Genomic DNA, 26,949 nt, shown 5'->3' on the forward strand with positions numbered 1-26,949 from the left:
GCATTTCAAAAGTGGCTTTTTATTGGGAAAGAAGCTAACAGAATTGACCTTAGCCCAACATTAGCCAGAGAGCCCATAGTTTTAATACCAAAGGTATTTTAAATTAAATCCAGGATATTAGTAATAAAATACAGATGTGCACAAACTATTAAAACTATAATCAACACAGGGCTGGAGAGAAAGATGGCTTAGAGGTTAATACGCTTCCCTGCAAAGCCTAAGGACTCTGGTTTGATTCCCAAGTCTCCACGTCAGCCAGATGCACAAAGTGGTGCATGCTTCTGGAGTTAGTTTGTGGTAGCTATAGTCCCTGGCATGCCCATTCTCTGTCTGTCTCTCTTCTCTGTCTCTTTCTCTCTGCTTGCAAATAAATAAATAGAAAAAAAAATAAAGGGTGGGATGGCCTTTTAATCCCAAATGCCTTTAATCCCAGCACTCGGAGGCAGAGGTAGGAGGATCACCATGAGTTCAAGGCCACCCTGAGACTACATAGTGAATTCCATCCAGGTCAGCCTGAGCTAGAAGGAGACCCTACCTCGAAAAACAAACAAAAAATACTATAATCAACATATATGAAACATTTAAATGTTATTATTAAGTTACATTAAGGCTTATTCCACATGGAGATATAGAGAAGCAGCTTCAGATTTTGAAACACATCAAGGCTCTCTCCTACACTGCCCAATTTCAGGACACCATGTCCCCTCTGCTTAGAACCTGCAGAACCAGTACCACTTAATCAGGTTAATTCTTATTCATATCTCAGATTATCAGCTTATACCTTCTCTACCAGAAAGCTTTCCAACCTGAGCTGTAATCACACAGGCTTCCTGCACTGCCTACAGTCTCTTCATCCTCTCATACAATGGTACTTATAGGGCATTTTTATACATTTGTCTTCTTCATACAATTTGAGCCTTCCAAGAACAGAACATTACATACCTTACAAATAAGGACTTTCAATGAAGGGTGTCTATAAATGGAATCTTTTTGAAAATGATTGACCTGTTGTCCACAAGCTGTACAGCTCACGATCCCATGAAGCCCATCTTCTAGGAGAAAGGAGTAATCATTATTCACACATTTACAGAGACAAAAAGATATTAACCTTAGCGTTTTGTCAACCATATTATTAGAAATTAAATAGCTTATAATCCATGAGAAAATGACATCTTGGACACAAATTAAAATGATACATTTTGACTTTTTAAAAAGACCATGACAAACCTGGCAAATGTGATAACACAAATGGTAACTGCTTTCCTTAACAAATGTAAGGCCCCATCTACTACAACTTAGAGACATCATAAAGAACTTCTAAAGCTAAAGTTCAAAAGCTCACTGTTTGTTTTCTCAAACAGGTTCTTGCTGTAGCCCTTGTTAGCTTCTACTTGCAATGTATCCCATGCTGGTTTCAAACTCACAACAATCCTCCTGCCTCAGTTCCACCAATGCTGGAATTACAGTCATGTGTCACCACACCCAGCTCTTTTCATTTTGCTATTGCTTTGCAAATAAATTCAGTATCAGTTCCTGGGAAATGAGAAATTAAGTGCCATTTGGAACAGGTTCTTTTTTAATCCTCTACTTGAGTTAGGCATGCCATAAATGAATTTTGAGTTTTTTTCTTCGGGGGGGGGGGACGTTATTTGATGCAGGGTCTCACTCTAGTCTGGGCTGACCTGGAATTCAATCTTTAGCCTGAACTTGTCTCAAACTCACAGCAATTCTCCTACCTTAACCTTCCAAGTACTAGGTTTACAAGCATGAGCCACCACTCCTACCTCAAAGGTTTTTATTCTTAAAATGCAACTCTGTACAGATCCTGTCAATACAGTACATAAAAAATGGACAATTTTTGTATTATAAATATCTATCCTAAGATTGACAGTATCATTAATCTACATTTACCTTCCTTCTATGTTTATGTGACTATCTACTCTATGATCTACAATGTGCAAGTGTGACATTGCAAGGGTACCTATATAGCAGCAAACATTAAAATTTCTGAGAAAATGGCCAAAACACTTCATGCTGTACTATCTACAGGAAAACAGATTGAAGATAACTCATGAAAGGATGAAGAAACCTCTCCTGCTATACATAAAGGACCCTAAAGACTCTACTAGAAAACTGTAAGAGCTGATCAAAACCTACAGCCATGTAGCAGGATATAAAATAAATACACAGAAATCAGTAGCCTTCATATATGCTAACAACAAACACACAGAGGATGAAATCAGAGAATCCCACCCATTCACAATTGCAGCAAAAAAATAAATAAATAAATAAAGTACCTTGGAATAAACCTAACCAAGGAAGTAAAGAATCTCTACAATGAGAACTTTAAAACACTCATGCGAGAAATTGCAGAAGACACTAGAAAGTGGAGAAACATCCCTTGTTCCTGGATTGGAAGAATCAATATTGTGAAAATGGCAATCTTACCTAAAGCAATCTACACATTTAATGCAATCCCTATCAAAATTCCAAAGGCTTTCTTCATGGAAATAGAAAAAACAATCCAAAAATTCATTTGGAATCACAAAAAACCTCGAATATCTAAAATAATACTGGGCAACAAAAATAAGGCCGGTGGTATCACCATACCTGATTTTAACCTATACTATAGAGCCATAGTAACAAAAACAGCATGGTACTGGCACAAAAACAGACATGTAGATCAGTGGAACAGAATAGAGGACCCAGATGTAAGCCCAAGTAGCTATAGCCACCTGATATTCGATAAAAAAAAAAAAAGCCAAAAATATTCATTGGAGAAGAGACAGCCTCTTCAGCAAATGGTGTTTTGAAAACTGGATATATATCTGCAGAAGGATGAAAATAGATTCTTCTCTCTCACCATGCACAAGAATTAAGTCCAAATGGATTAAAGACCTTAACATCAGACTGGAAACTCTGAAACTGCTAGAGGAAAAAGTAGGGGAAACCCTTCAACATATTGGTCTTGGCAAAGACTTTCTGAATACAACCCCAATTGCTCAGGCAATAAAACCACAGATTAATCACTCGGACCTCATGAAATTACAAAGATTTTGCACCGCAAAGGACACAGTGAAAAAAGCAAAGAGGCAACCTACAGAATGGTAAAAAATCTTCGCCAGCTATATATCTGATAGAGGATTAATATCTAGGATATACAAAGAACTCAAAAAGTTAAATAATAAGGAATCAAACAAGCCAATCAAAAAATGGGCTATGGCGCTAAATAGAGCATTCTCAAAGGGAAGAAATACGAATGGCATATAAGCATCTAAAAAAATGTTCTACGTCACTGTCATCAGGGAAATGCAGATTAAAACTACATTGACATTCCATCTCACTCCTATCAGATTGGCCACCATCATGAAAACAAATGATCATAAATGTTGGCGGGGATGTGGAAAAAGAGGAACCCTTCTGCACTGCTGGTGGGAATGCAATCTGGTCCAGCCATTGTGGAAAACAGTGTGGAGGTTCCTAAAACAGCTAAAGATGGATCTACCATATGACCCAGCTATAGCACTCCTAGGCATATATCCTAAGGACTCATCTCATTTCCTTAGAAGTACGTGCTCTACCGTGTTTATTGCTGCTCAATTTATAATAGCTGGGAAATGGAACCAGCCTAGATATCCCTCAACTGATGAGTGGATAATGAAGATGTGGCACATTTATACAATGGAGTTCTACTCAGCGGTAAAGAAAAATGCAATTATGAAATTTGCAGAAAAATGGATGGACCTGGAAAGTATTATACAAAGTAAGGTAATCCAGGCCCAGAAAGCCAAGCACCACATGTTCTCTCTCATATGTGGATCCTAGCTACAGATGATTGGGCTTCTGCCTGAGAAGGAAAATACTTGGTAGCAGAAGCCAGTAACTTAAAAAGGAGACATAAAGGGAAGAGAAAGGAAGGGAAGAGGATACTTAATAGGTTGATATCGTATATATGTAAGTACAATGATTGTAATGGGGAGGTAATATGATGGAGAATGGGATTTCAAAGGGGAAAGTGTGGGGGTGGGGAGGGAGGGAATTACCATGGGATATTTTTTTTATAATCATGGAAAATGTTAATAAAAATTTAAAAATTAAAAAAAATCCTAAAATAACTTTCACCAATTAGTAGTTTATTAATTCTATTTCCTCCTTCCGTTAATATGGTATGTTAATATCATAGAGGTTGAATTACGTCTCTAGTGATGGAACTCATATGATTGTTGGTTTTATTTTATGCATTTATTTGTTTATTGAGACAAGATCTCATATATCCCAGGCTGGTCTTAAAATCTCTATGTAACCTGATGTTCCAATTTTTTCTTCCTGAGTGCTGAGATTATAGATCTGTGTTGATTTTATATTTGAGGAAGAAAAGGTAGTAAAGTTTTATTTCCTCATTAAAAAAAAAAGAGCAAAGTTCAGGCTTAAATGTATTATTGTTAAGTGTTCTGCTAATACAGTAATTTATTAAATCCCTTTTGCACACTGGTGAAAGAAAGAAAGAAAGAAAGAAAGAAAGAAAGAAAGAAAGAAAGAAAGAAAGAAAGAAAGAAAGAAAGAAAGAAAGAAACCTCTCCTGCCTCACAGTTATCCCTGGTTATGCCAAGGCTATTCTTCTCAACCTGAGATAAACAAAACAATCATCAAAAGAATCTTTTAAAAAAAAAAAAAACCACAGACATATGCCTGCAGTCCCAAATACTCAGGAGGCTGAGGTAGGAGGATCAGTTGAGCCCAGGAGAACAAGTCCAGCCTGAGTTTCATGATGACAGACACTGTGTCTGAAGAAAAAGTGAAAAGCCGGATGCACATCTTTAATCCCAGCACTCAGGAGACAGAGGTAGGGGGATCTATGTGAGTTTGAGGCCAGCATGGGACTACAGAAAGAGTTCTAGGATACCCTGTGCTACAGTGAGAGCCTACATCCAAAAAGGGTTTGCGGGGGGGAGGGTTAGACAATCTACCTCTAAGCACTGAACTGAAATCTTAAGGCAATTTTTACATATGATCCTTATGTGTATCCAAGACCTTAATCCATATAACATGGTAGACTATATTCCAAAGGAAATTAATGTGATACTCTGGTTTCTCTTCAGATCACATAAATTCCTCATCCTTTAGAGAGACTAATGAAAATGTCTGCATTCACAAATGAAAAGGAACAAACTGGGGGCTAGAGGTATGGCTTAGCAACTTAGACGTTTGCCTGCAAAGCCAAAGGACCCAGGTTCATTTCTCCAGGACTCACGTTAGCCAGATGTACAAGGGGGCACAAGCATCTTGAGTTCGTCTGCAGTGGCTAGAGGCCCTGGCGCACTCAGTGTGTCTGTCTGTCTGTCTCTGTCTCTCTCTCTCTCTCTCTCTCTCCCTCTCCCTCCCTCTCCCCCCATTCTCTGTCAAATAAATAAATAGAAAGGAAGAAAGAAAGAAGCAAGCGAGCGAGCGAGCAAACTGAGACTGTCTCTACCCCCAAAGAGAAAACAACATAAAAAATTCTCACCATTTTTTTTTCTTACCCAAGTAGGGTCATACTCTATCCCAGGCTGACCTGGAACTCAGTTGGTAGTCCCAGGCTCATCTAGAATTCAGAATGATCCTATCTTTGCTCCCAAATATTGGGACCACTGCCACGCCCAGCCTAACTAGTTGTTTTAACCTTGGATACTCATATTGTCTGTTATTTGTGATTAGCAGAAACAAATATACAATGTGGTTTTTTTCCTTTGCTTTGCTTTTCTTGTTGAGGCAGGGTCTCACTCTAGCCCAAGCTGACTTGGAACTCACTGTATAACCCAGGCTGGCCTCAAATTCCTAACAATCCTCCTACCTCAGCCTCCCAAGTCATGTGATTTATAGGTATGAGCCACTATGCCTGGCTTATATTTTCATTTTAAATAATTATTTCATTCAGATAAATAAGAAAAATTAAAGCTACAATTTTGTGCTGGAGAGCTTAGCAGTTAAGGCCCTTGCCTGTGAAGCCTAAAGACCCCAGTTCCAGCCTCGATTCCCCAGGACCCACATTAGACAGATGCACAAGTGTGCGCACAGCATCTGGAGTTTGTTTGTAGTGGCTAAAGGCCCTGGCGCACCCATTTTTTCTCTCTCTGTGTCTGCCTCTTTCTCTCTCTGTCGCTTTCAAATAAATAAATTTTAAAATTGAACCAAAAAATCTTAAAAATAATTTTTAAAAAGCTACAACTTGAACATCCATTCAGTGTTAAATACTATTCCTTCCACATTGTATGCTTTTGTGTATATGTCACTCAAAAAAAATGTTTTTGTTTTTTGGGTTTTTTTTCTTTTTTGGATTTTCGAGGTAGGGTCTCACTCTAGCCCAAACTGACCTAGAATTCACTCTGTAGTCTCAGGGTGCCCTCTAACTCACAGCAATCCTCTTACCTCTGCCTCCCGAGTGCTTAAAGGCATGTGCCACCACCCTCGACTCAAAAATATTTTTACAAAACTAGGCAGTCCTTTGAATAATTTTTGCCATATGTGTAAAAGGAATCTTATGAGAATATTGATTCCAGTATTACTGAGAAAATTAAAACTACTCTTATTTAGAAAGTAGTTTACTCATACTGTTAAAAATAAAACTAAATGTACATTTACTTACATAAATTCCTGACACAATTTTAAATGAGCAATGCCCCCAAAGTATATATACCACATACTATTTTTATATTGTTAAAATGAAAAGTAAATGTTTTTAGTATGTATATCTATCATAAATATAGACAACCATGCATTACATATACACATGCATAAAACTTTAAGGTAAGCATTACCTGTGGGGTGGGAATAAGAGAAATGGATGAGAGTAGGAATGAGCCAATATTTTATTTAAGTGAGATCTGAAGCAAACATGGCAAAATATCAGTTACTTGACTTTACGTACATTTTTTGTGCATGTAGGTTTATTTTTTATTTTCAGTTATGAATTTTTTAAAGTGTTTAAGTAGAAAAGAGTCATATTTGTTTCTGAACTCAATACACTTTAGAGGCTTGAAGGAGAAAAAAATTATTTCTGTTCAAGAAGAAAAGTTATCCAATCTTTTTTTAACAATTAAAATAAGGAAAGTATCAAAACTGTCTATGATTTTTTTTTGTTCCTGGAATACCACTTTAGCTATGCCAGTGTGCCATAATTGCATTCCAAATCAATGTAAGTTTTCATTGTCAGAGTTTTTTAATGTAAGTGTTACATTCTTGACAGTTTCCGAAATTAAGTTTCAAATTTGGAACTATTTTTTTCTAAAAAACTGAAATACTAACTATAGCAATCTTGTATCTCATACCACTAGTTTACTCATACATGTGTATATAAGTACTTCTAAAGTTAATTTGCCTATTTGATTTCTGACTATTTAAACATGTAGAAGATCACTGAGGAAAATAAACATGAGAGATTTGGGCACTTCTATAGAGCTACAAACATACATATTTCCTTTAAGCATGATAAGCACATTCTTACAAAGAACACTTGATAAAAGGTTCCAGAGATAACAGCTAAAACCAGCAGCATGCCAAATTGCCACTTCAAAATCCACCACCCCCAAAACACAAACACACACACACACACACACACACACACACACACACACACACAGAGGTGATTTTTCTTTTATTCTGCCTTTGGGCACTATCCATACTTCAGACACTGCTCTAGAGTCTCTTCCCAAAAGATACCATTCAGACAATTAACTGTGATAAATGCTATATACATAATTGTCTGTATTCACTTGAATATCCATGATCAAAAAAATAAACTCTTGATAGTGATTCTTAACATTACCTTCTACTTGCTGATTCTCTTATGTTTTAAGAATAGTACCTTAGCTGTGGTGATCTATTTTGCTGAAATGACAGCCTTCCTACTATGAACTGGATTCTCATCCTTCTTAAGCTCCAAAGGGTTTGAACACCCTCTTGTGGACAACAGACTAAACAACATTTCCTTGATTTTCAACTGCAACCTAACAAATTAATTTGAAAATTGGTATATATTTTTGTAAGTATAGATATATTTTATTGATTCCATAAAGATAATCATAGCAGTGATATAAAAGTCTACTTAAAATTTCACAAGAATCTCAATAAAATTTCACAATTATGTAATATGATCAATATTAAATGGGTATTTGAATTACACTTCTATTTAGAAATTTAGTGTCATGTTTTACTTTTAGAGATTAATCCCTTTTATATATACAGATTCTCATCCTGTTATTCTGCCCAAAAAATATATGCAGGCACTATTTAAAAATCACATACAAAAATGTTGAGCATGAACCCAGCTTATAGATTTCTAAATGAAATCTGGCTGTTGTGATGGCAAAAATAGAGGTAGGTCAAATACATGGAGGGAGGATTATTAGAACTAGCTCCCAACTCTTTCCTATTTATCTCTACATTGCATCAAAAGATCTGAAATTTTAGTGTTCATGAAGAACAAACTGAGGTACATTATTGACCTCATCCAAAGAAAGTATAAATTGTTGGAAAAAAAAAGGATTTTCATATTTAGTAAATACCCCAAGAGATAACTGATGTAATTCTCTACCACTATATGCAACATTGTTCCGATTATATATGGTTACCTGGTGGCCACAGGTAAAATTTTACACAAATTTGAAATTTCTTCCACGTAAGGGAAAACTCATGGTATTCTGGTATATAGGTATTATAAACCTAGTAAGTGGAAGAAAGAAATGATAAGTTTCTTGAGACAATAGCCACTGAAGGCAAAGGTATTTTCAAAAATGGTATTTAACTTTTTCTGCTTCAGAGCTCAGAGAAACAGAAGTTATTTTTAAGTAGTGCTTTTTAATAAACAATGGGCAGAAAGTGGAGGTATTTTTAGTAAGCACATCAGATTTTCAAATATGGTCATAGACAGCAATTTAAACTCAGGTTTCATTTTTCACTTGTATTTACCTCCGCGTTTTTTGAGATTTTCAGTTTTCATTTTACTTCTGCTTCTAAATTCAGGCCCTTTAAAATCATCTTTGTCTTCATTCAGCACTGGCTCTGGTTGTACAATCACTGTACCTAGAATGATTTCATTTAAAAAACCATTACACATATTAAATGTGCAAATGAAGTACAAGACTTCAGTTCAGATAAAGCCAACATTGCTGGTACATAGTGTGTTTCCTTCAAGTTTTAAGTACTTGTATAAGGACTTCAAGGATAAATAAAATAGGGAAGTAGTAAAAGGGCCAGTTGTCAGCAATCAGAATACTTGTTGCAGTTTAGTTCATAAAAACAGGAAGGGGAGGTATTATGAACTAACCTAAATGTGTCAATAGAAAGCCTCCGCCCAGCTCAGAATTTTTACACTGCCTATCACAAAAAAATATGAACATGTAGGCTACATTCCATAAGTATTTATTTAAGCCAGGCATGGTAGCATATACCTTTAATCCCAGCACTGGGGAGGCAGAGGTAGAAGGACAGCTATGAGTTTGAGGCCAGCTTAAGACTACGTAGTGAATTCCAGGTCAGCCTGGGCTACAGTGAAACCCTACCTCAAAAAAATTTAAAAAATTTAAAAAGTAGTTGGCGGTAGGGGAGAATCTTATTCCTCTCATAGTCCAAACTAAACAAAAAAAAAAAAATCAGACAGATATAGTTGTTTTATTTTGCTCTGGGGAGGGTAAGAGGAGGATAAGGGAACCATGAAATTTAATCTTTATTGCTATACCTATTCTAGAGAAAATTTCAAATAGTATATCAAAACTCCACTAACCTCAAAAGTCCTTAAAGAGTTTTAAGACTGAAGATCACCCTATAACACTTAAGCTGAATTAGTCTAACAATAACTTGTAGAATAAAGTAATTTGTTGGTGTCTATTAAAATAGTTTAGAAAGAATGGCCTTCCTTAACTCTAAAACTAATGATAGAAGAAAATAGGTGTGGTAAAACAGGGTCCTGGTCTTAATTTTTACTTACATTGCTGGGCTTAATACTAAATTGATCATGTACTGACAACAATTAAGAAAGTAAAAGCAAGTAGTTGTCAGAATTCCCTCCGAATGACAGACATACAGCAGATGGCCTAGTGATTAAAGACGCTTGCTTGCAAAGCCTGCTGGCCTGGGTTTGATTTCCCAGGATCCACACAAAGCCAGAGGTACAAAGTGAAACAGTCATATATAACTCATCAAACATATTTTGGCAAGTTATAGTTCTAGTTCTTAAATGAATTTCTGAGACTGGGAGGGGAAAGGCCGGAGGGAACAGGAGTTCATATGATGAGGTAAATTTAAATAATCCCCAATTCCCAAAAATGTTACTTATAAGTATCATTTTACATATATACTTCCAGAGAAGTCCCAGCATTTAAAAAGAACAAAATATTTAAAATTAAGCAAAAAATAACTGAACTGTTCTTTCTTGAAAACTCTTCTCTGAATGAAAGTAAAGCAGAAGGGTGAAAGAGCACCATACCTAACACTAGATTAAGGTATGCCTGAAATCTTCTTGATTTAAAGTAGGAAATATTTCTTGTGATCTGAATTTCACCTTTCATCTCTTAACAGTCGAAGCAATTAACTAATTTGTCACTTTGTTTTGAGGATTAAATGAGTTAATTCTCTAAGAGTCTGGAACCTATGCTTACTCAATGTAGCAATTTAACAATAAAAATAACAGTTCAGACTTAACCTTATGAAACAGTTCTACTATTGCTTCAGCAAGAGAATTAGACTTAGCTCAGTTTAGTAAAATCATATACTGACTTCCATCCACAGTACCCATTAAAAAAAAAAAAAAGGTTTGGATTCCCCATTCTTACATCATAAGCATTCCCAGTAACACTCAATAAGAAAAATCCAAAGTGACTCACTGCCTTTGAGATGTAGATTCCCACAATTATTGTTTCTGCCAGCAGCCACCAAGGCAAATACATACATGTCTTAAGGATGATTTGCAAACCCAAATAAATGGTAAGACACCAATGCTTCTACCCCTCTTCATCATACCCTTTTTTTTCCTCATTTTACAACTCCTGATATATCCTAATTAAACAAAGATCATTCCCTCTTACCCACTACACTCATTAAACTTTTATAATTTAAAAATGTCACAAAACAAAACCATAGACAGTAAATAAGTTTTAGTAAACAAAGATTTAAACTATCTATATTTGAGAATAAGTTCAAAAATAGCTGCTAAGAGATTAGATCTAATTACTTAACAGAGGAAAAACCTCTTAACACTTTGACTCTGTGAAACATCAAAAAATTAATAAGTCCTTTGCTATTATCTCATCACCCAATCATACTGCCTAAGGCTTGGATGAACTAAGCTTTGCATTTGGCCTTTTTGTGCCCCAACTTAATTAATGAAGCTACACGGGTAGTGCTGTAATAGTTCAAAGGTATGATAAAAATTTTTTTCAAAATATACTTTCAATAAATATACTTAAAAACTACTTAGCAGTTAACTTTCAGATTAGTGTTAGGGAATTTCCGATTGCAATACGACAGGGTTTGGGGCTGTAGCTCAGTGGTAGAGTACTTTCCTAGCATGTGAGAGGCCCTCGACTTGATCTTCAGCACTGCAACACCCCCCCCAAAAAAACAAGTAAGTACTAAATTAAACGATTATTTTTTAAGTTTTCCGAACTAGTCGTTACAGTCTTAAATAAAACAAGCACATTAAGACTCACTGAATTGACTTAGTATTTTAAACATTTCAACCTACATCCATATTCAAATGAAATGTAAAAATGTAATCTCCCTTTTTAAAAACTCAATGGAAAGAAGAAAAAAATTATCTGATTTGGTTTTTTCCAAAACTAAATATATGTTTCAATTTTTAACTATATAATGCATGTTTTCATTAACAAGTTAGACCACTATCAGTAAAAGACCAACATCAGTCCTTTACATACGCTAACCCAATTAACCATAATAACACATTTAAAATACATTACAATTTTAACTTCCTGTGAAAAATAATACAGATTACCTTTTGGCAAGCTTTGCATAGTAATATTTTCTGAATTTTCATTGGAACCTTCTTCATTTGCATTTTCATTCAAAGGTTTTTCATCATCAGATTCTATATACTTTGTTACAATTGAAGGTTTCCTATGAAAGAATTAAGTCCATTGAATTATGGGGACATTACTGACAACTGGAAAAATACTGAAAGACCATAAATATCATGCTTGGATTGAGCACTGACTTTCAACCAGGGTTGTGAACAAGAATCATGGAGGGACACAAGACTGAATGAATGGAACTAGCGCAACTATATTCTGATAGCAAGGGAATCTTGTAGGGTATTCTTTTGAGAATCACTACATTAGAAAATAAAATAATAATCAAGCTGTGTTTATTAAGACAGTTCTACTGATTAAGAAACAACAAAAGTCCAGTAGACTTTTAGTCTTTTAGTAGACTTAAGCTGAAAACTTCTAATAAGAACTATATTCCAGGACTAGAGAGATGGCTTAGCAGTTAAGGCATTTACGTGCAAAGCCTAAGGACAAAGGTTCGATTCCCCAGGACTCATATAAACCAGATGCACATGGTGGTGTGTGCATCTGGAGTTCACTTGTGCACCCATTTCTCTCTATCTCTTCCTCTTTCTCTCTCTTCCTCTTTCTCAAATAAATAAAGATAATTTTTTTAACTTTAAAAGTAAAAGAACTGTACTTCATAATATATAGGGCATTAACTATACTTGGAAATAATTTCAGTCCACATATAATTTGTTTTGCATTCTGAAAAAAACATCTTCAACACTCTTTGTACTCCTTATAATTTATATCTATGATATCTACTCAGTATCTTAAACAATGTAACATAATAAAACCCATATTGTCAAATAAGACATTCAAATTTTCCCCCTTCTATAAAGCATATTCATTATCTGAAAAGTGAATCAAATATTAAAAATTCCTTTAAATCCAAAAGTTGGTAGGACTGGGGAAATGGCTCAGCACATAAAGTCAATCACTTGCAAAAACTGCTAGCCTTTGGGTCAATTTCCCAGCACCCACGTATAGGCAGATGCAAAAAGGTACATGCATCTGTGATTCCAACGTGCCTATGAGAATGGAAAACAGAGCTAGGAGAATCTGAACCTCAAGGGCCAGCTAGTCTGGTAGTTTATTTGCAATCTGGCAGTTGGTTTGTAGTGGCAAGAGATCCTGTCCAAAGAAGGTGGAGCAAACTTGCTGTGATGTATGTGCCCATGTGCAAAACCACACACATACACACAGTAAAATAACTTATTCAAAGTTGGAATGAATTAAACATTGTTGAAATTGCACAATAGATACAAAGGAATTTATTAGATTATATTACAGTATTCTTTTGTAAATATTTAAATTTGTATAAAATGATTTATTTAGAACAATGGAGCTAGAAGTAACTTCAAGTGAAAGATTGTATGCTGAGAAACAGAAAACCAAACAAAAGTGAAAGAAAATAACATTTTCCTTCAATATCAACCCACCTCTTTGATCGTGATGATCCTAAAGATCTGGACTTTTCTGAGGAGCTAGTTCCCTACACATGAAGAAAAAATACAAAGGTGAATAAAACTCTCACAGCAATACCTATATAGTTAACCATTTCCCTAAAATAAAATCTTTTAATGAGATACTATTATATACCTGAAATAGTTGGCTAAAAGGAACTTAAAAAACAAATTCTTAGAGATTAGAAATATAGCTCAGTTCAAATCCAATACTACCACTAGCCCCTCAAAAAAAGAATTCTTATTTACTGTCATGTTCCTTAACTAGAGAGTATCACTTGGGGTGGGAATTTTGGAGACTGAGCCCAAAGCCATGTCTTCTGCCACAAAACCATACCCACAGTCCCATATTTCTCTCTTCTGTTTACTTTTTGTGATGTTAAGCAAACATACTTTGACCCGAATATCCAGACATTTTCTCTTTTTATATTATTTCTGTTGTATGCTAGGGAGGTGAGAAAAGACCTTTGCCCTTATCAACATGCACAGGAACAGAAGTAGTCAAAAAAGAGACAGTTTTAAGGATTTCTAAAAAGGTGCAATTCGGGCTGGAGAGATGACTTAGCGGCTAAGCGCTTGCCTGTGAAGCCTAAGGACCCCAGTTTGAGGCTCGAATCCCCAGGACCCATGTTAGCCAGATGCACAAGGGGGCGCACAAGTCTGGAGTTCCTTTACAGTGGCTGGAAGCCCTGGCACGCCCATTCTCTCCCTCCATCCCTCCCCCTCCCCCTCACCCTCCCCCTCCCCCCCTCTCTCCCTCCTCCCCTCCCTCTTTCTGTCTGTCACTCCCAAATAAACAAATAATAAGCAAATTTTTTTAATTTAAAAAATTTTAAAAGGTGCAATTCTTCTTTATATTAACACATGGCACAATGTAAGTTCTATAATATATCCACCTGCATATCAGGTGAAAGAATTCGGGATGGGTTACTATAATAATGCTTAGGAGACTCTCAATACCAAATTTTGAAACATCTCAGAACCCTGGAGCCATACCCACAATGTCTAACTCAAATTGCCATGATATAACAACATTTAAATTCCTATCAAGTTGCAAATCTTCAGTTTTCTGCCTAAGGTAAACTACTAAAGTAACTTAATAATAATGAACACCTTCTCAAACTAGACAAGAAGCAAACTCCAATACCGTAAGAACAAGTGGTACAACAGTAACCACAAATAGGCATGTGTTAACTAGAAGAAATATAATGGTATATACTATAGTTAGTTATTAATAATTAATAAATATCCTTAAAGATGCTTCAAATTATTACTTACCTCTTCCTTGCTATTTTCCATCATATCAGAGTTACTTCCAGAACCACTACTTTTATCTAAAAAAAAGAAGAAACAATCTTATACTATCAATATGGCATCAAACCAAACACTAACACTAGTTATATAGCACATGTTTGTAATTCTAGCACTCAATATGCAGAGGCAAGAAGGTTGTCAACAAATTTGAAGCTAATCTGTACTACTGGGCAGGTCTGAGGTCAGCCAAGGCTACACAGACCCTGTCTCAAAAAGAAAATACTAATACCTATAACTCTATGAGCCCATTTTGAAGTTATAGGAGTATTAGTAATGCTGACTAAAATATTCCTACAAGAATATTCTAACTAGAATCTCTGATTTCATACACTAGCCCCTTCTTATAAAGAAGTAAATAAATTATACTAATGCTATTAATAAATTATATTTCTTTTCTAAAATACTTCTTTTTATTTATTTATTATATTTTCCTTTCTGAAACAGTTATTTATTTATTTATTTATTCATTTCCAAGCAAAGAGAGATAGAAGACAGAATGGGCATACCAGGACCTCCAGCCACTGACAATGGACTACAGATGCATACACCACCCCCTGTGTATCTTGCTTAACATGGATACCTGGGAATAAAACTCTGGTCAAAAAGCTCTACAGGCAAGTGACTTAACCATTGAGCAAGTTCTCCAGCTAATAAATCATATTTCATCTCTACATAAAATACTTAGCACATAAGAGTAAACTAGACAGGCACGGTGGTGCATGCCTTTAATCCCAGCACTTGGGAGGCAGAGGTAGGAAGATCACTTTGAGTTCAAGGCCACCCTGAGATTCCATAGTGAATTCCAGGTCAGCCTTGGCTAGAATGAAACCCTACCTCGAAACCCACCCCCCACAAAAAAGAGTAAACTAAATCTAAAGCACACAATAAAGTATTAAGAACACAGTAGAAATCAGTAAGACAAATGAAGAAAGAAATAGGAAAACAAAAGTAATGAATCTAAAAGGTACAAAAGTAATGAATCTAAAAGGTACAAAAGTAATGAATCTAAAAGGTAGTTGTGTTCAGGCCAGATGTGGTGGGCTCATGACCTTGATTCCAATACTTGGGAGTCTGGGCTGGGAAGATCACTTTGAGTTTGAAGTCAGCTTAACACTACATAGTAAATTCCAGGTCAGCCTGAGCTACAGTGAGACCCTACCTTGAAATAAAAAGAGAGAGAGAGAGAGAGAGAGAGAAAGAGAGAGAGAAGGAGGGAGATGTTAGTTGTTCAAAAGGATAAAATAAACCTTAGGAAGGGCTAGAGAAATGGCTCAGTGGCTAAGGCAACTGATTGCACAGCCTAGTGGCCTGGTTTCAATTCCCCAGTATCCAGGTAAAGCCAAACGCACTAAGTAAGTGGTGCATTCATCTGGAGTTAGTTTACAGTAGCAAGAGGACCTGTTGCACCCATTCTCTCTTCCTCTTTTTTGCTCTCTCTCCTTACAAATAAATAAAAACATTTTTAAAAATAAATAAGGGGGGCTGGAGAGATGGCTTAGCGGTTAAGCGCTTGCCTGTGAAGCCTAAGGACCCTGGTTCGAGGCTTGGTTCCCCAGGTCCCACGTTAGAAAGATGCACAAGTGGGCACATGCGTCTGGCTGGAAGCCCTAGAGCACCCATTCTCTCTCCCTCTGTCTTTCTCTCTGTGTCTGTAGCTCTCAAATAAATAAATAAAATTTTAAAAAATAATAATAATAAAAAATAAATAAATAAATAAGGGCTGAAGAAATGACTTAGCAGTTAAAGTGCTTGCTTGCAAAGCCAAAGTACCAATGTTCGATTCCCTAGTACCCATGTAAAACCAGAGGAAGAAGGTGGTATATGCGTCTGCAGTTCGTTTGCAGTGGCTGGAGGTCCTGGCACATCCCATTCTCTATTTCTCTCTCTCTCTCTCTCTCTCTCTCTCTCTCTCTCTCTCTCTCTCTCTCTCTCCCTCTCCCTCTCCCTCTCCCTCTCCCTCTCCCTCTCCCTCTCCCTCTCCCTCTCCCTCTCCCTCTCCCTCTCTCCCTCCCTCCCTCTCTCTCTCTCTCTGTGTGTGTGTCTTTCCCAAATAAATAAAATATTTTTAAAAATAAACAAATAAACCTGAACTGGGTGGATGGCTTTAGTCAAGGCACTTACCTGTGAAGCCTAAGGACCAAATTTTGATTCCCCAGTATGCATGTAAGCCAGATGCACCACACGTGTCTGGAGTTCAATTACAGTGACTGGAGGCCCTGGTGTGTTTATGCGCATACTAGCGGGTGCTCTCCCTCTCTCCCTCTCTCTCTCTAATAAATAAATAAGTACTAAAAAACATTTTTAAAGAAAAGAAATCTTAAGACTAGAGAGATGGCTTAGCAATTAAGGCACTTGTTTATGAAGCCTAAGGACCCAAGTCCCATTCCTCAGGATCCATGTAAACTACATGCACAAGGTGACATATGCCTCTAGAACTCATGTGCAGTGGCTAGAGGCCTGGTACACGCATACTTTCTCTCACTCACTCAAAGCCAAAGGACCTAGGTTCAATTGCCCAGGACCCACATAAACCAGATGTACAAGGTATAGCAGACATCTGGAGTTCGTTTGCAGAAGTTGGAGGATCTCAGAGGCCCATTCTCTGTATCTGACTGTTTTTATCTCTCTCTCAAATAAATAAAAACTAAAAAAATAAATAATTAAAATAAAAATTAAACAAATAAACAATAAACTTTAGGTAGACTGATCAAAAATAAAAGTGGAAAGGGGCTTGGGTCTTAGTGGTTGAGGTGCTTGCCTGCAAAGCCAAGGGATACAGGTCCAATTCTCAAGTACCAACATAAGCCAGATACACAGGGTGACACACACATCTGTCATTCAAAATAATAAAGTACCTTGGAAGAAACCTAACCAAGTGTGGTGGTTTGAAAAGAAAAGGTGGCCCCCAATACATTCAGTTGTTTCATTGTAGTTTGCATCTGTAGCCACCTGCTGGAGGCAATGTCACTGGGTGATCTTAAGGTGTGGTGATGGGTTTCAGATTTCAATCTAAAGATATGCTAAGTGTGCCTAGCTGGAGTTCCTGAAGTGTGCTGTGCTGTGTGGCTTTTGGCTTCTGACTTGTGCTTCTTTTCTCTCTGCTTAGACCTGTGAAGGCAGGCTAGCTTCTTCTGCCATTATGGAACTTGCCCTGGATCTGTAAGCTTCAATAAATCCCTTCCTCCATGGCCTGGTCTGGAAGTTCATCTCAGCGAACCTGAAGCTGTCTGCTACACCAAAGAAATGAGAAATCTCTACAATGAAAAGTTTAAAACACTCAAGAGAGAAATTGCAGAAAACACTAGGAAATGGAAAGACATCCCATATTCTTGAATTGGAAGAACCAATATTGTAAAAATGTCAATCTTACCAAAAGAAATCTATAAACAACGCAATCCCTATCAAATTTCCAATGGCATTCTTCACAGAAAAAAAAGAATCCTAAAATTCATTTAAAAGCACAAGAAAAACCATGAGTGTCCAAAACAATTTTGAGCAACAAAATAAGGCTGGCAGCTATCATACTTGATTTTAACCTGTATTACAGAGCCATAGTAACGAAAGCAACATGGTAATGGCACAGATAGACATACAGATCAATGGAACAGAATAGAGGACACAGATATAAATCTACAAAGCTACAGCCACTTGATTTTTGACAAAAATAAGCCAGAAATAGTAGTACACGCCTTTAATCCCAGCACTTAGGAGGCAGCAATAAGAGAATCACCATGAGGTAAGTTCAAGGCCACCCGGAGATTACATAGTGAATTCTAGGTCAGCTTGGGCTAGAGCAAGACCTTCCCTCAAAAAACCACAAAAAGGGCTGGAGAGGTGGCTTAGTGGTTAAGATGCTTGCCTGCAAAGCCTAAAGCCACAGGTTCAAGTAACCAGGTCCAACATAAGCCAGATGCACATGTTGGGACATGCACCGAGGGTTCCTTTGTAGTAGCTGGAGGCACTGGCGTGCCCATTTCCCCTGCTCCCCCCACCCTCTGCCTTTTTCCCTCCCTCTCTCAGGAAGAAAGGGAAGGAGGGAAGAAAGTAGGGGATGGAGAAATGGCTTAATGGTTTAAGGTGCTTGCCTGCAAAACCAAAGGACCCAGGTTTGATTCCCCAGGACCCACATAAAGTCAGATGCACAAGGTGGCACAGACATCTGGAGTTTGTTTGCGGCACTTGATGCCCTGGTGTGCCCATTCTCTTTCTATCTAACTCTCTCTCTGAAATAAATAAATAAAAATCAGGGAGGGAAGGACAGAAGGAAAGCCACCAAAAAAAATATATATATACCAAAACCTGCCGGTTGTGGTGGCGCATGCCTTTAATCCCATCACTGGGGAGGCAGAGGTAGGTAGGAGAATCACCATGAGTTCAAGGCTACCTTGAGACTACATAATGATTTCCAGGTCAGCATGAGCTAGAGTGAGACCCTACCTCGAAAAACAAAAAAATTAAAAAATAAAAAATAAAAACATTAATTGGAAAAAAAAAAACAGCCTGTTTAACAAATAGTGTTCAGAAAACTGGATATCTATATGTAGAAGGATGAAAATAGATCCGTATCTCTCTCCATGCACAAGAGTGAAGTCCAAATGAATCAAATACCTTAATGCCGGACCTGAAATTTTTCAAGTGCTAGAGAAAAAATTAGGGGAAACCCTTCAACATATTGGTATAGGCAACAACTTTCTGAATATAATCCCAATTGATCAGGAAATAAAACCACTAATCAACTACTAGGACCTCATGAAATTACAAAGCTTTTGTACAGAAAGGACACTGTGAATAGACCAAAGAGGCAACCTACAGAATGGGAGAAAATCTTTGCCACCTATACATCTGACAAAGGATTAATATCTAGGATATACAAAGAACTCAAAAAAAAAAAAAAAAACTAAATAATAAGAAATCACACAACCCAAGTAAAAAATGGTTGTGCTGGGCATGATGGCACATGCCTTTAATCCCAGCACTTGACATGCAAAGGCGGGAAGATCATCATGAGTTTAAGGCCACCCTAAGACTACATTGTGAATTACAGGTCAGCTTGGCTAGAGTGAGACACTATCTCGAATAAACAAAAACAAAAAAAGGAGGGAGGCTATGGAACTAAATACAGTTCTCAAAAGAAGAAATGGAGATGGCCTATAAGCATCTAAATGTTCTACATCCTTAGCCATCAAGGAAACTTTGACATACCATCTCATCCCAGTCAGAATAGCTGTCACTAGGAAAACAAGAAGAAAAATGATGGCAAGGATGTAGAAAAAAGAGGAATCCTTTTACACTGTTGGTGGCAAGGGAAACTGGAACACCCATTGTGGAAATCAGTGTGGAGGTTCCTCAGACATCTAAACATAGATTTACCATATGACCCAGTGTGGTAATTTGAATAGATGGCCACCAATATATTCAGTGTTTTATTAGTTTGTAGTTTGCATATGCAGCCACCTGGTTGGAGGCAATGTCACTGGGCAGATCTTAAGGCTCTTCTTCCATTATGGAACTTCCTCTGGATCTGTAAGCTTCAATAAATCCCTTCCTCCATAACTGACCCTGGTCTGAAAGTTCATCTCGGTGAACCTGAAGCTGTCTGCTACACCCAGCTATACCACTCTTAGGCATATACCCTAAGTTGTGATACATTTATACAATGGAGTTCCATTCAGCAGTAAAGAAAAACAAAATTATGAAATGGATGGACCTGGGAAGGATTATACTGAGGTAACCCAGATCCAGAAAGCCAAATGTCACATATTCTCTCATACATGGATCCTAGTTACTAATGTTTACACTTGTATGTGAATTGGAATAAAATTTGGTAGCAGAGGCCAGTAAGCTAGAAAAGGGCTATAAGGGAGGGAGGAGAGGGAAGGACTTAATGGGATGGTATTGTATGTATGTAAGTAGATAAGCAAATTACTGGGGGTGGAATGGCCTAAGGGAGATCAGAATAGATTGAATAAAGGAAGGGGGGAAACAGATTGAATAAAGGAAGGGTGGGGGGGTTAATAAAAATCTAAAGAGTCCGGCGGGCGTGGTGGCACAAATCCCAGCACACAAGAAGCAGAGTTAGGAGGATCATGGTGAGTTCAAGGCCACCCTGAGACTACATAGTGAATTCCAGGTCAACCTGGGCTATAATGAAACCCTACCTTGAAAAACCAAAATAAAATCTAAAGGAAGGGTAGAAGAATTGCTTAGTGGTTAAGGCACTTTCCTACAAAGCTAAAGGACCCAGGTTTGATTGCCCTGAACCCATATAAGCCAGATGCACAAGGTGGCACATGCGTCTGGAATTCATTTACAACAGTTGGAGGCCCTAGCATGCCCGTTCTCTCTGTCTACCTCTCTCTCTCTCTCCCTCTCTCTCTCTCTCTCAAATAAATAAGTAAAAATGATAAAATAACAAATAAAATTTACTTTATAAAAAAATTTTATTTTTATTTATTTATTTATTAGAGATAGAGAGAATGAGAGGGAGAATAGGTGCACCAGGGCCTCTAGCCACTGCAAGTGGACTCCAGATGTATGCGCCACCATGTACATCTGGCTTACTTGGGACCTGGAGAATCAAACCTGAGTACTTAGGCTTTGTAGGCATAAGCCTTAACCACTAAGCCATCTCTCCAGCCCATAAATAACATTTTAAAAAATCTAAAGGGTATGAGTAAACCATATAGAAACCTACTTTGCTGGACAATGATGCACTCAGAAGCTACAGATTGTTACTAGAAAAATTTCAGTGCCAGGAATGGGATACCATCCAGTGACTTGTTTTCCAGAAGATCCTGATGCCCCAAAAAACATTACAGGCCATGGCCAAGGATCTTGTTTTCCCACCATGAATAGATGGTAAGACCCTACTGCTGAAGACTCCACATGCTTGGACTGCAAGGTCATGGAGAAATCTTGCTGGAGCTGAGCTGAAGACCTCCTCCATGTAGAACAGCTGACAGAAAGCTAAAAACAGCTACCCTGCATGCAGCTCCATAGAAGAGAAAGAAGTCATCAGTGGAGATTTAAAAATAAATCAATATATAAACAGTGGATTCTGCAAGCCTTCAGTTTAGCCAGCCAGGCCAAATGACCCAAAGGGTTCAATAGTAACATGTGTGTTATGGGGAAAACCAACTGCTCTCTAATTCAACTGTAGGCCTGCTCCACAGGAGGTTATACATGCCTGGTGCTGAAAACCTAATCAAAATCCTATGGTGGGGAAGGTAATGAGCCCTAGGAGTGTAACACCTGCTCTTTTGTTGATAAATGAATATATTATGCTCACCAAACTGCCCTGTAAGCACTTTTCTTAATGTTTATACCCATATATTAACACCACTCTCACTTTTAATTAGAGAAGCTTATCTGTTCAGATGGTAGTGACCACTGGAATGACCCAAAAGGCACCATAGTGCTGAGAAGTGACAGAGGGGTGTTAAGCATTGAAATATCTCCATCACACCTTCGAAGGGTTCTGGGTCCATAGCAGAAAAGGTGGCAGAAAGAATGTAAGAGCCAAAGGAAGGGGAGAACTGCTTACAATGTTATAGCTCAAACAGACACTTGCCTCACAATCTATGACCTTGCAGTGTCTAGCTTCAGAAGACCCCCATAAAAAGAGGAAAAGATGGTGACATCATAATAAAAGAGAGACTAGCCGGGCGTGGTGGCACATGCCTTTAATCCCAGCTTTCAATCTCAGCATTCGGGAGGCAGAGATAGGAGGATTGCCGTGAATTCGAGGCCACCCTGAGACTCCATAGTGAATTTCACGTCAGCCTGGGCTAGGATATGATAGGGAGTGGATTTGTGAAGGGAAAGGTGGAGGAGGACAGGAAATTATGCCTTATTATCTATAGTTATGGAAATTGTCAGTAAAAAGTATTAAAAATTAGAAAGAAAGCTGGAGAGATGGCTCGGCGGTTAAGGTGTTTGCCTGCAAAGCCAAAGGACCCCAGTTCAATTCTCCAGGACCCACGCAAGCCAGATGTACAAGGGGGTGCAAGTATCAGGAGTTCGTCTGCAGTAGATGGAGGCCCTGGTGTGCCTTCTCTCTGCCTCTTTCTCCCTCTCAAATAAATAAATAAATAAATAAATAAATCTACTTTTAAAAGAGTATTCTTTAAAATATTAGGAAAAAATAACAGAAAAAAACAGATGTTTTAAGCCAGGCATGATGGTGTACGGCTTTAATCCCAGCACTTGGGGGGCAGAGGTGGGAGTATCGCCATGAGTTCGAGGCTACTCTGAGACTACATAGTGAGTTCCAGGTTAGCTCGGGCTAGAGCGAGATCCTACCTTGAAAAACCAAAATAACAAAAAATAAAAAACAGATGTTTCAATGAACCATTCAATTATAATAAGCATGTTTAAAAAGAATATCAATGATTCACAAATTCTTATAAAATTCATTTTATGAGATCAATATTACCCTGATACAGAACTCAAACCAGGTACCACAAAAAAGTAAACAACAGGTCATTATCACTTATGAATAAACATGCCAATGTCCTATAGATGCAAAAGTCCTCAACGAACCACAGCAGACTGTAGCTCAGTAATTAGAGTTCTTGTCTAGCATGTACAAAGACCTGGGTTTTATCCCTAATACCACATAAACAAGGTATGGTGGCATGTAGCATCAGAAGGTGGCGAGCCAGAATTTCATGGTTATCAACAGTTATATAGGGATTTCCAGGCCAGACTGGGATATAGGAGACCCTGTCTCAGGATTTTTTAAAAATGAAGAGTGGGGGGAGGATTAAGAAATTGAAAAGGGGCTGGAGAGATGGCTTAGTGGTTAAATGCTTGCCTGTGAAGCCTAAGGACCCCAGTTCGAGGCTCGATTCCCCAGGACCCACGTTAGCCAGACGCACAAGGGGGCGCACACGTCAGGAATTCGTTTGCAGCGGCTGGAGGCCCTGGCGCGCCCATTCTCTCTCTCTCTAGTCTGTCACTCTCAAATAAATAAATAAAAATATTTTAAAAAAAAGAAATTGAAAAGGAAGGGAGGCAATCTATAGGCTTACCGAAAAATCACTAAAAATCCCAGCACTCGGGAGGCAGAGGTAGGAGGATCGCCGTGAGTTCGAGGCCACCCTGAGACTCCATAGTGAATTCCAGGTCAGCCTGGACTAGAGTGAGACCTTACCTCGAAAAAAAAAAAAAGAGAGAGAGAGAGAGAGAGAGAGAGAAAACTACATATTAAAGCTGTGCATGGTGGCACACACCTGTAATCCCAGCACATAGGAGGCAGAGATAGGAGGATCACCATGAGTTCAAGGCCACCCTGAGACTACATAGTGAATTCCAGGTCAGCCTGGACTGGATATATTAATGATATGCCTTTACACATCTATTAGAGTGATCAAAATTCAAGTCACTGAGCTGGAGAGGTGGCTTGGTGGTTAAAGACACTTGTTTGTAAAGCCTGATGACCCAGTTAGGTTCCCCAGTACCCACAGAAAGCTAAATGCACAAAGTGGCACATTCATCTGGAATTTGTTTGCTGTGGCAAGAGGCCCTGGTGTACCCATTCCAATTCTCTCTCTCTCCCATCCCTCCATCTCCTTGTAAATTAAACAATAAATTGTTAAAAATAAGCCGGGCGTAGTGGCGCACGCCTTTTATCCCAGCACTCGGGAGGCAGAGGTAGGAGGATCACCATGAGTTCGAGGCCACCCTGAGACTACATAGTTATTTCCAGGTCAGCCTGGACTAGCGTGAGACCTTGCCTTGAAAAACAAAATAATAATAATAATAATAATAATAATAATAATAATAATAATAATAATGGTATAGGACCATCATAAGAGGAAGAAAATATCATGACATCAAAATAAAAGAAAGACTGATTGAGATGGGAGGAGATATGATAGAGAATGGAGTTTCAAAGGGGAAAGTGGGGGGAGGGAGGGTATTACCATGGGATATTTTTTATAATCATGGAAGTTGTCAATAAAATTTTGAAATAAGGGCTGGAGAGATGGCTTAGTGGTTAAGCACTTGCCTGCGAAGCCTAAGGACCCCAGTTCTACGCTCGATTCCCCAGGACCCACGTTAGCCAGACACACAAGCGGGCGCACACGTCTGGAGTTCGTTTGCAGTGGCTAGAGGCCCTGGCACCCACTCTGCTCTCTCTCTCTCTCTGCCTCTTTAACTCTCTGTCTGTTGCTTTCAAATAAATAAATAAAATTTTTTTAAAAAAGAATTCTTAAAAGATTTTTTAAAAAATTGAAATAAACCTGGAAAGGATTATACTAAGTGAGGTAACCCAGGCCCAGAAAGCCAAGCGCCACATGTTCTCTCTCATATGTGGATCCTAGCTACAGATGATTGGGCTTCTGCGTGAGAATGAAAATACTTAGTAGCAGAGGCCAGTAAGTTAAAAAGGAGACATAAAGGGAAGAGAAAGGAAGGGAGGAGGGTACTTAATAAGTTGATATTGTATATATGTAAGTACAATGATTGAGATGGGGAGGTAATATGATGGAGAATGGAATTTCAAAGGGGAAAGGGGGGGCGGGTGGGATTTTTTTATAATCATGGAAAATGCTAATAAAAATTTTTAAAAAAGAAAAAAATTGAAATAAAACAATGTATAAATATATATTAAAATAATGGCAAAGGGAATTCCAGTTTAAATGGTGGCATAGTAACCACAACAAACCTGTGTAGGGGGAAAAAGCCAAACACACACACACACACCCCCCAAAATACACCCTTCTAGCCTGGCGTAGTGGTACACACCTTTAATCCCAGCACTCGGGAGGCAAAGGTAAGAGGATCCCCCTGAGTTCAAGGCCACCGTGAGACTACATAGTGAATTCCAGATCAGCTTGGACTAGAATGAAACTCTACCTTAAAAAAAAAAAAAAAAAAAAAAAAAAACTTATCTATAAAAAGTGAAGTGTATAAGAAATTATCAACTGCAGCAGACAAGTAGAGATTTACAGCATCTAGAGTCCACAGAAGCAGGCAGGAGCAGCAATAGCAGGGATGGCACCAGGTCCGTGTGTGCCAAAGCCACAAGGTTCGGCCTGAGCCACAGGAAGAGCCAGGTAAGGAGATTCTCCACTCACACCAGACTCCTCACAAGCTCAATAAACATGGGGGAGGATGGCAAAGACCAACAGAGTGGCTAGTGAGGAAGAGGATCATGAAGACCAGCAGGACAACTTCAGCCACCACCATAGCCTCCCCTCCCCCACCAGTAGCACAAGTGCCAGCAAGCACCAGAGACCTGGGGAAGGGAGCTCACCTATACAACACCCTGCACAGGCAATGACAGGCAACAACCCACTGACCTAGGCAGCCTACCTGAGCCCACAGCACAGCAAAGAGGGCACCAAGCAGGCACACAGCATAATTGAGACAAAAGCCATCCCATAAGCTAACTGGGATTACACCAGTTCAGTACCCACCAAATAAGACTGGTATATAGGCTTGAATCGGAAGTGCTAATTGCACTTTCCATGTCAGGATAAATTTTATGTTAAATGTGACGGATGGTCAGATTCTTAAGGAAGCTATATTTTGGGCTTCCTGATTTATAGTGCCTTTGTTTCTTCCTCTGTCCTTTATTGGGGAAGGGTTTCACTTGGACACATGCTGACATGGAACCCTCTACAGACCAGAAATATTAGCCTCCCAGTTGACAGGATTAAAGATGTAGGCTAATACACATCCTTAGGGACTGTGAGTTTGTTGGAGGATCTGGTTGCAATATCTACTCTTGCATAAATATTCTGTGCTATTTTTCATTGAATGTGTGTATCGTTTAGTTACATTTTAGAATTTACCTGTGTTTTGTTCCACTCGGCCTACTTGAATAATCTCACAGCAAGCAAAACCAACACCTAGGGTCACTTTTGTGGTTACTTTGAGCGCCTTACGAGCCACACCTGGCACCTTAAGCTCCTACTCTGAAGATATATAACATCAGATCTACAGAACACAAAAAATCAAGACAACATAAATCCACCAAAAAGTATTAATACATCAGAAATGACCTCCAGTGAGACTGACTTAGAGGAAATGCCTGAGAAAGATTTCAAAAGAATGATTATAAATATGTTCAAAGAAATCAAAGAGGAAATTAAAGGAATCAAAGACACAGGAAAGCAATT

At 38.2% G+C, this 26,949-nt stretch overlaps 1 protein-coding gene across 6 annotated transcripts in view; it reads right to left on the reverse strand.

Moving 5' to 3' along the window:
- Atrx (ATRX chromatin remodeler) overlaps positions 1-26,949 on the reverse strand; it is a 249,302-nt gene that overhangs the window by 152,265 nt on the left and 70,088 nt on the right. For 3 of the 6 annotated variants that reach the window (XM_045140174.1, XM_004666978.2, XM_045140172.1), the window contains 5 exons: positions 14,783-14,838; positions 13,481-13,533; positions 11,984-12,105; positions 8,944-9,057; positions 943-1,052 (listed from right to left, as the gene is read on the reverse strand). In XM_045140174.1, coding sequence (XP_044996109.1) covers positions 943-1,052; positions 8,944-9,057; positions 11,984-12,105; positions 13,481-13,533; positions 14,783-14,806 — 423 coding nt within the window. In that variant the 5' untranslated portion in view covers positions 14,807-14,838. The remainder of the gene's footprint in view (positions 1-942; positions 1,053-8,943; positions 9,058-11,983; positions 12,106-13,480; positions 13,534-14,782; positions 14,839-26,949) is intronic. The other 3 variants (XM_045140171.1, XM_045140173.1, XM_004666979.2) reach the window with 3 other exon arrangements.

The sequence above is a fragment of the Jaculus jaculus genome, chromosome X (assembly GCF_020740685.1).
Source record: "Jaculus jaculus isolate mJacJac1 chromosome X, mJacJac1.mat.Y.cur, whole genome shotgun sequence".
NCBI classification, from domain to species: domain Eukaryota; kingdom Metazoa; phylum Chordata; class Mammalia; order Rodentia; family Dipodidae; genus Jaculus; species Jaculus jaculus.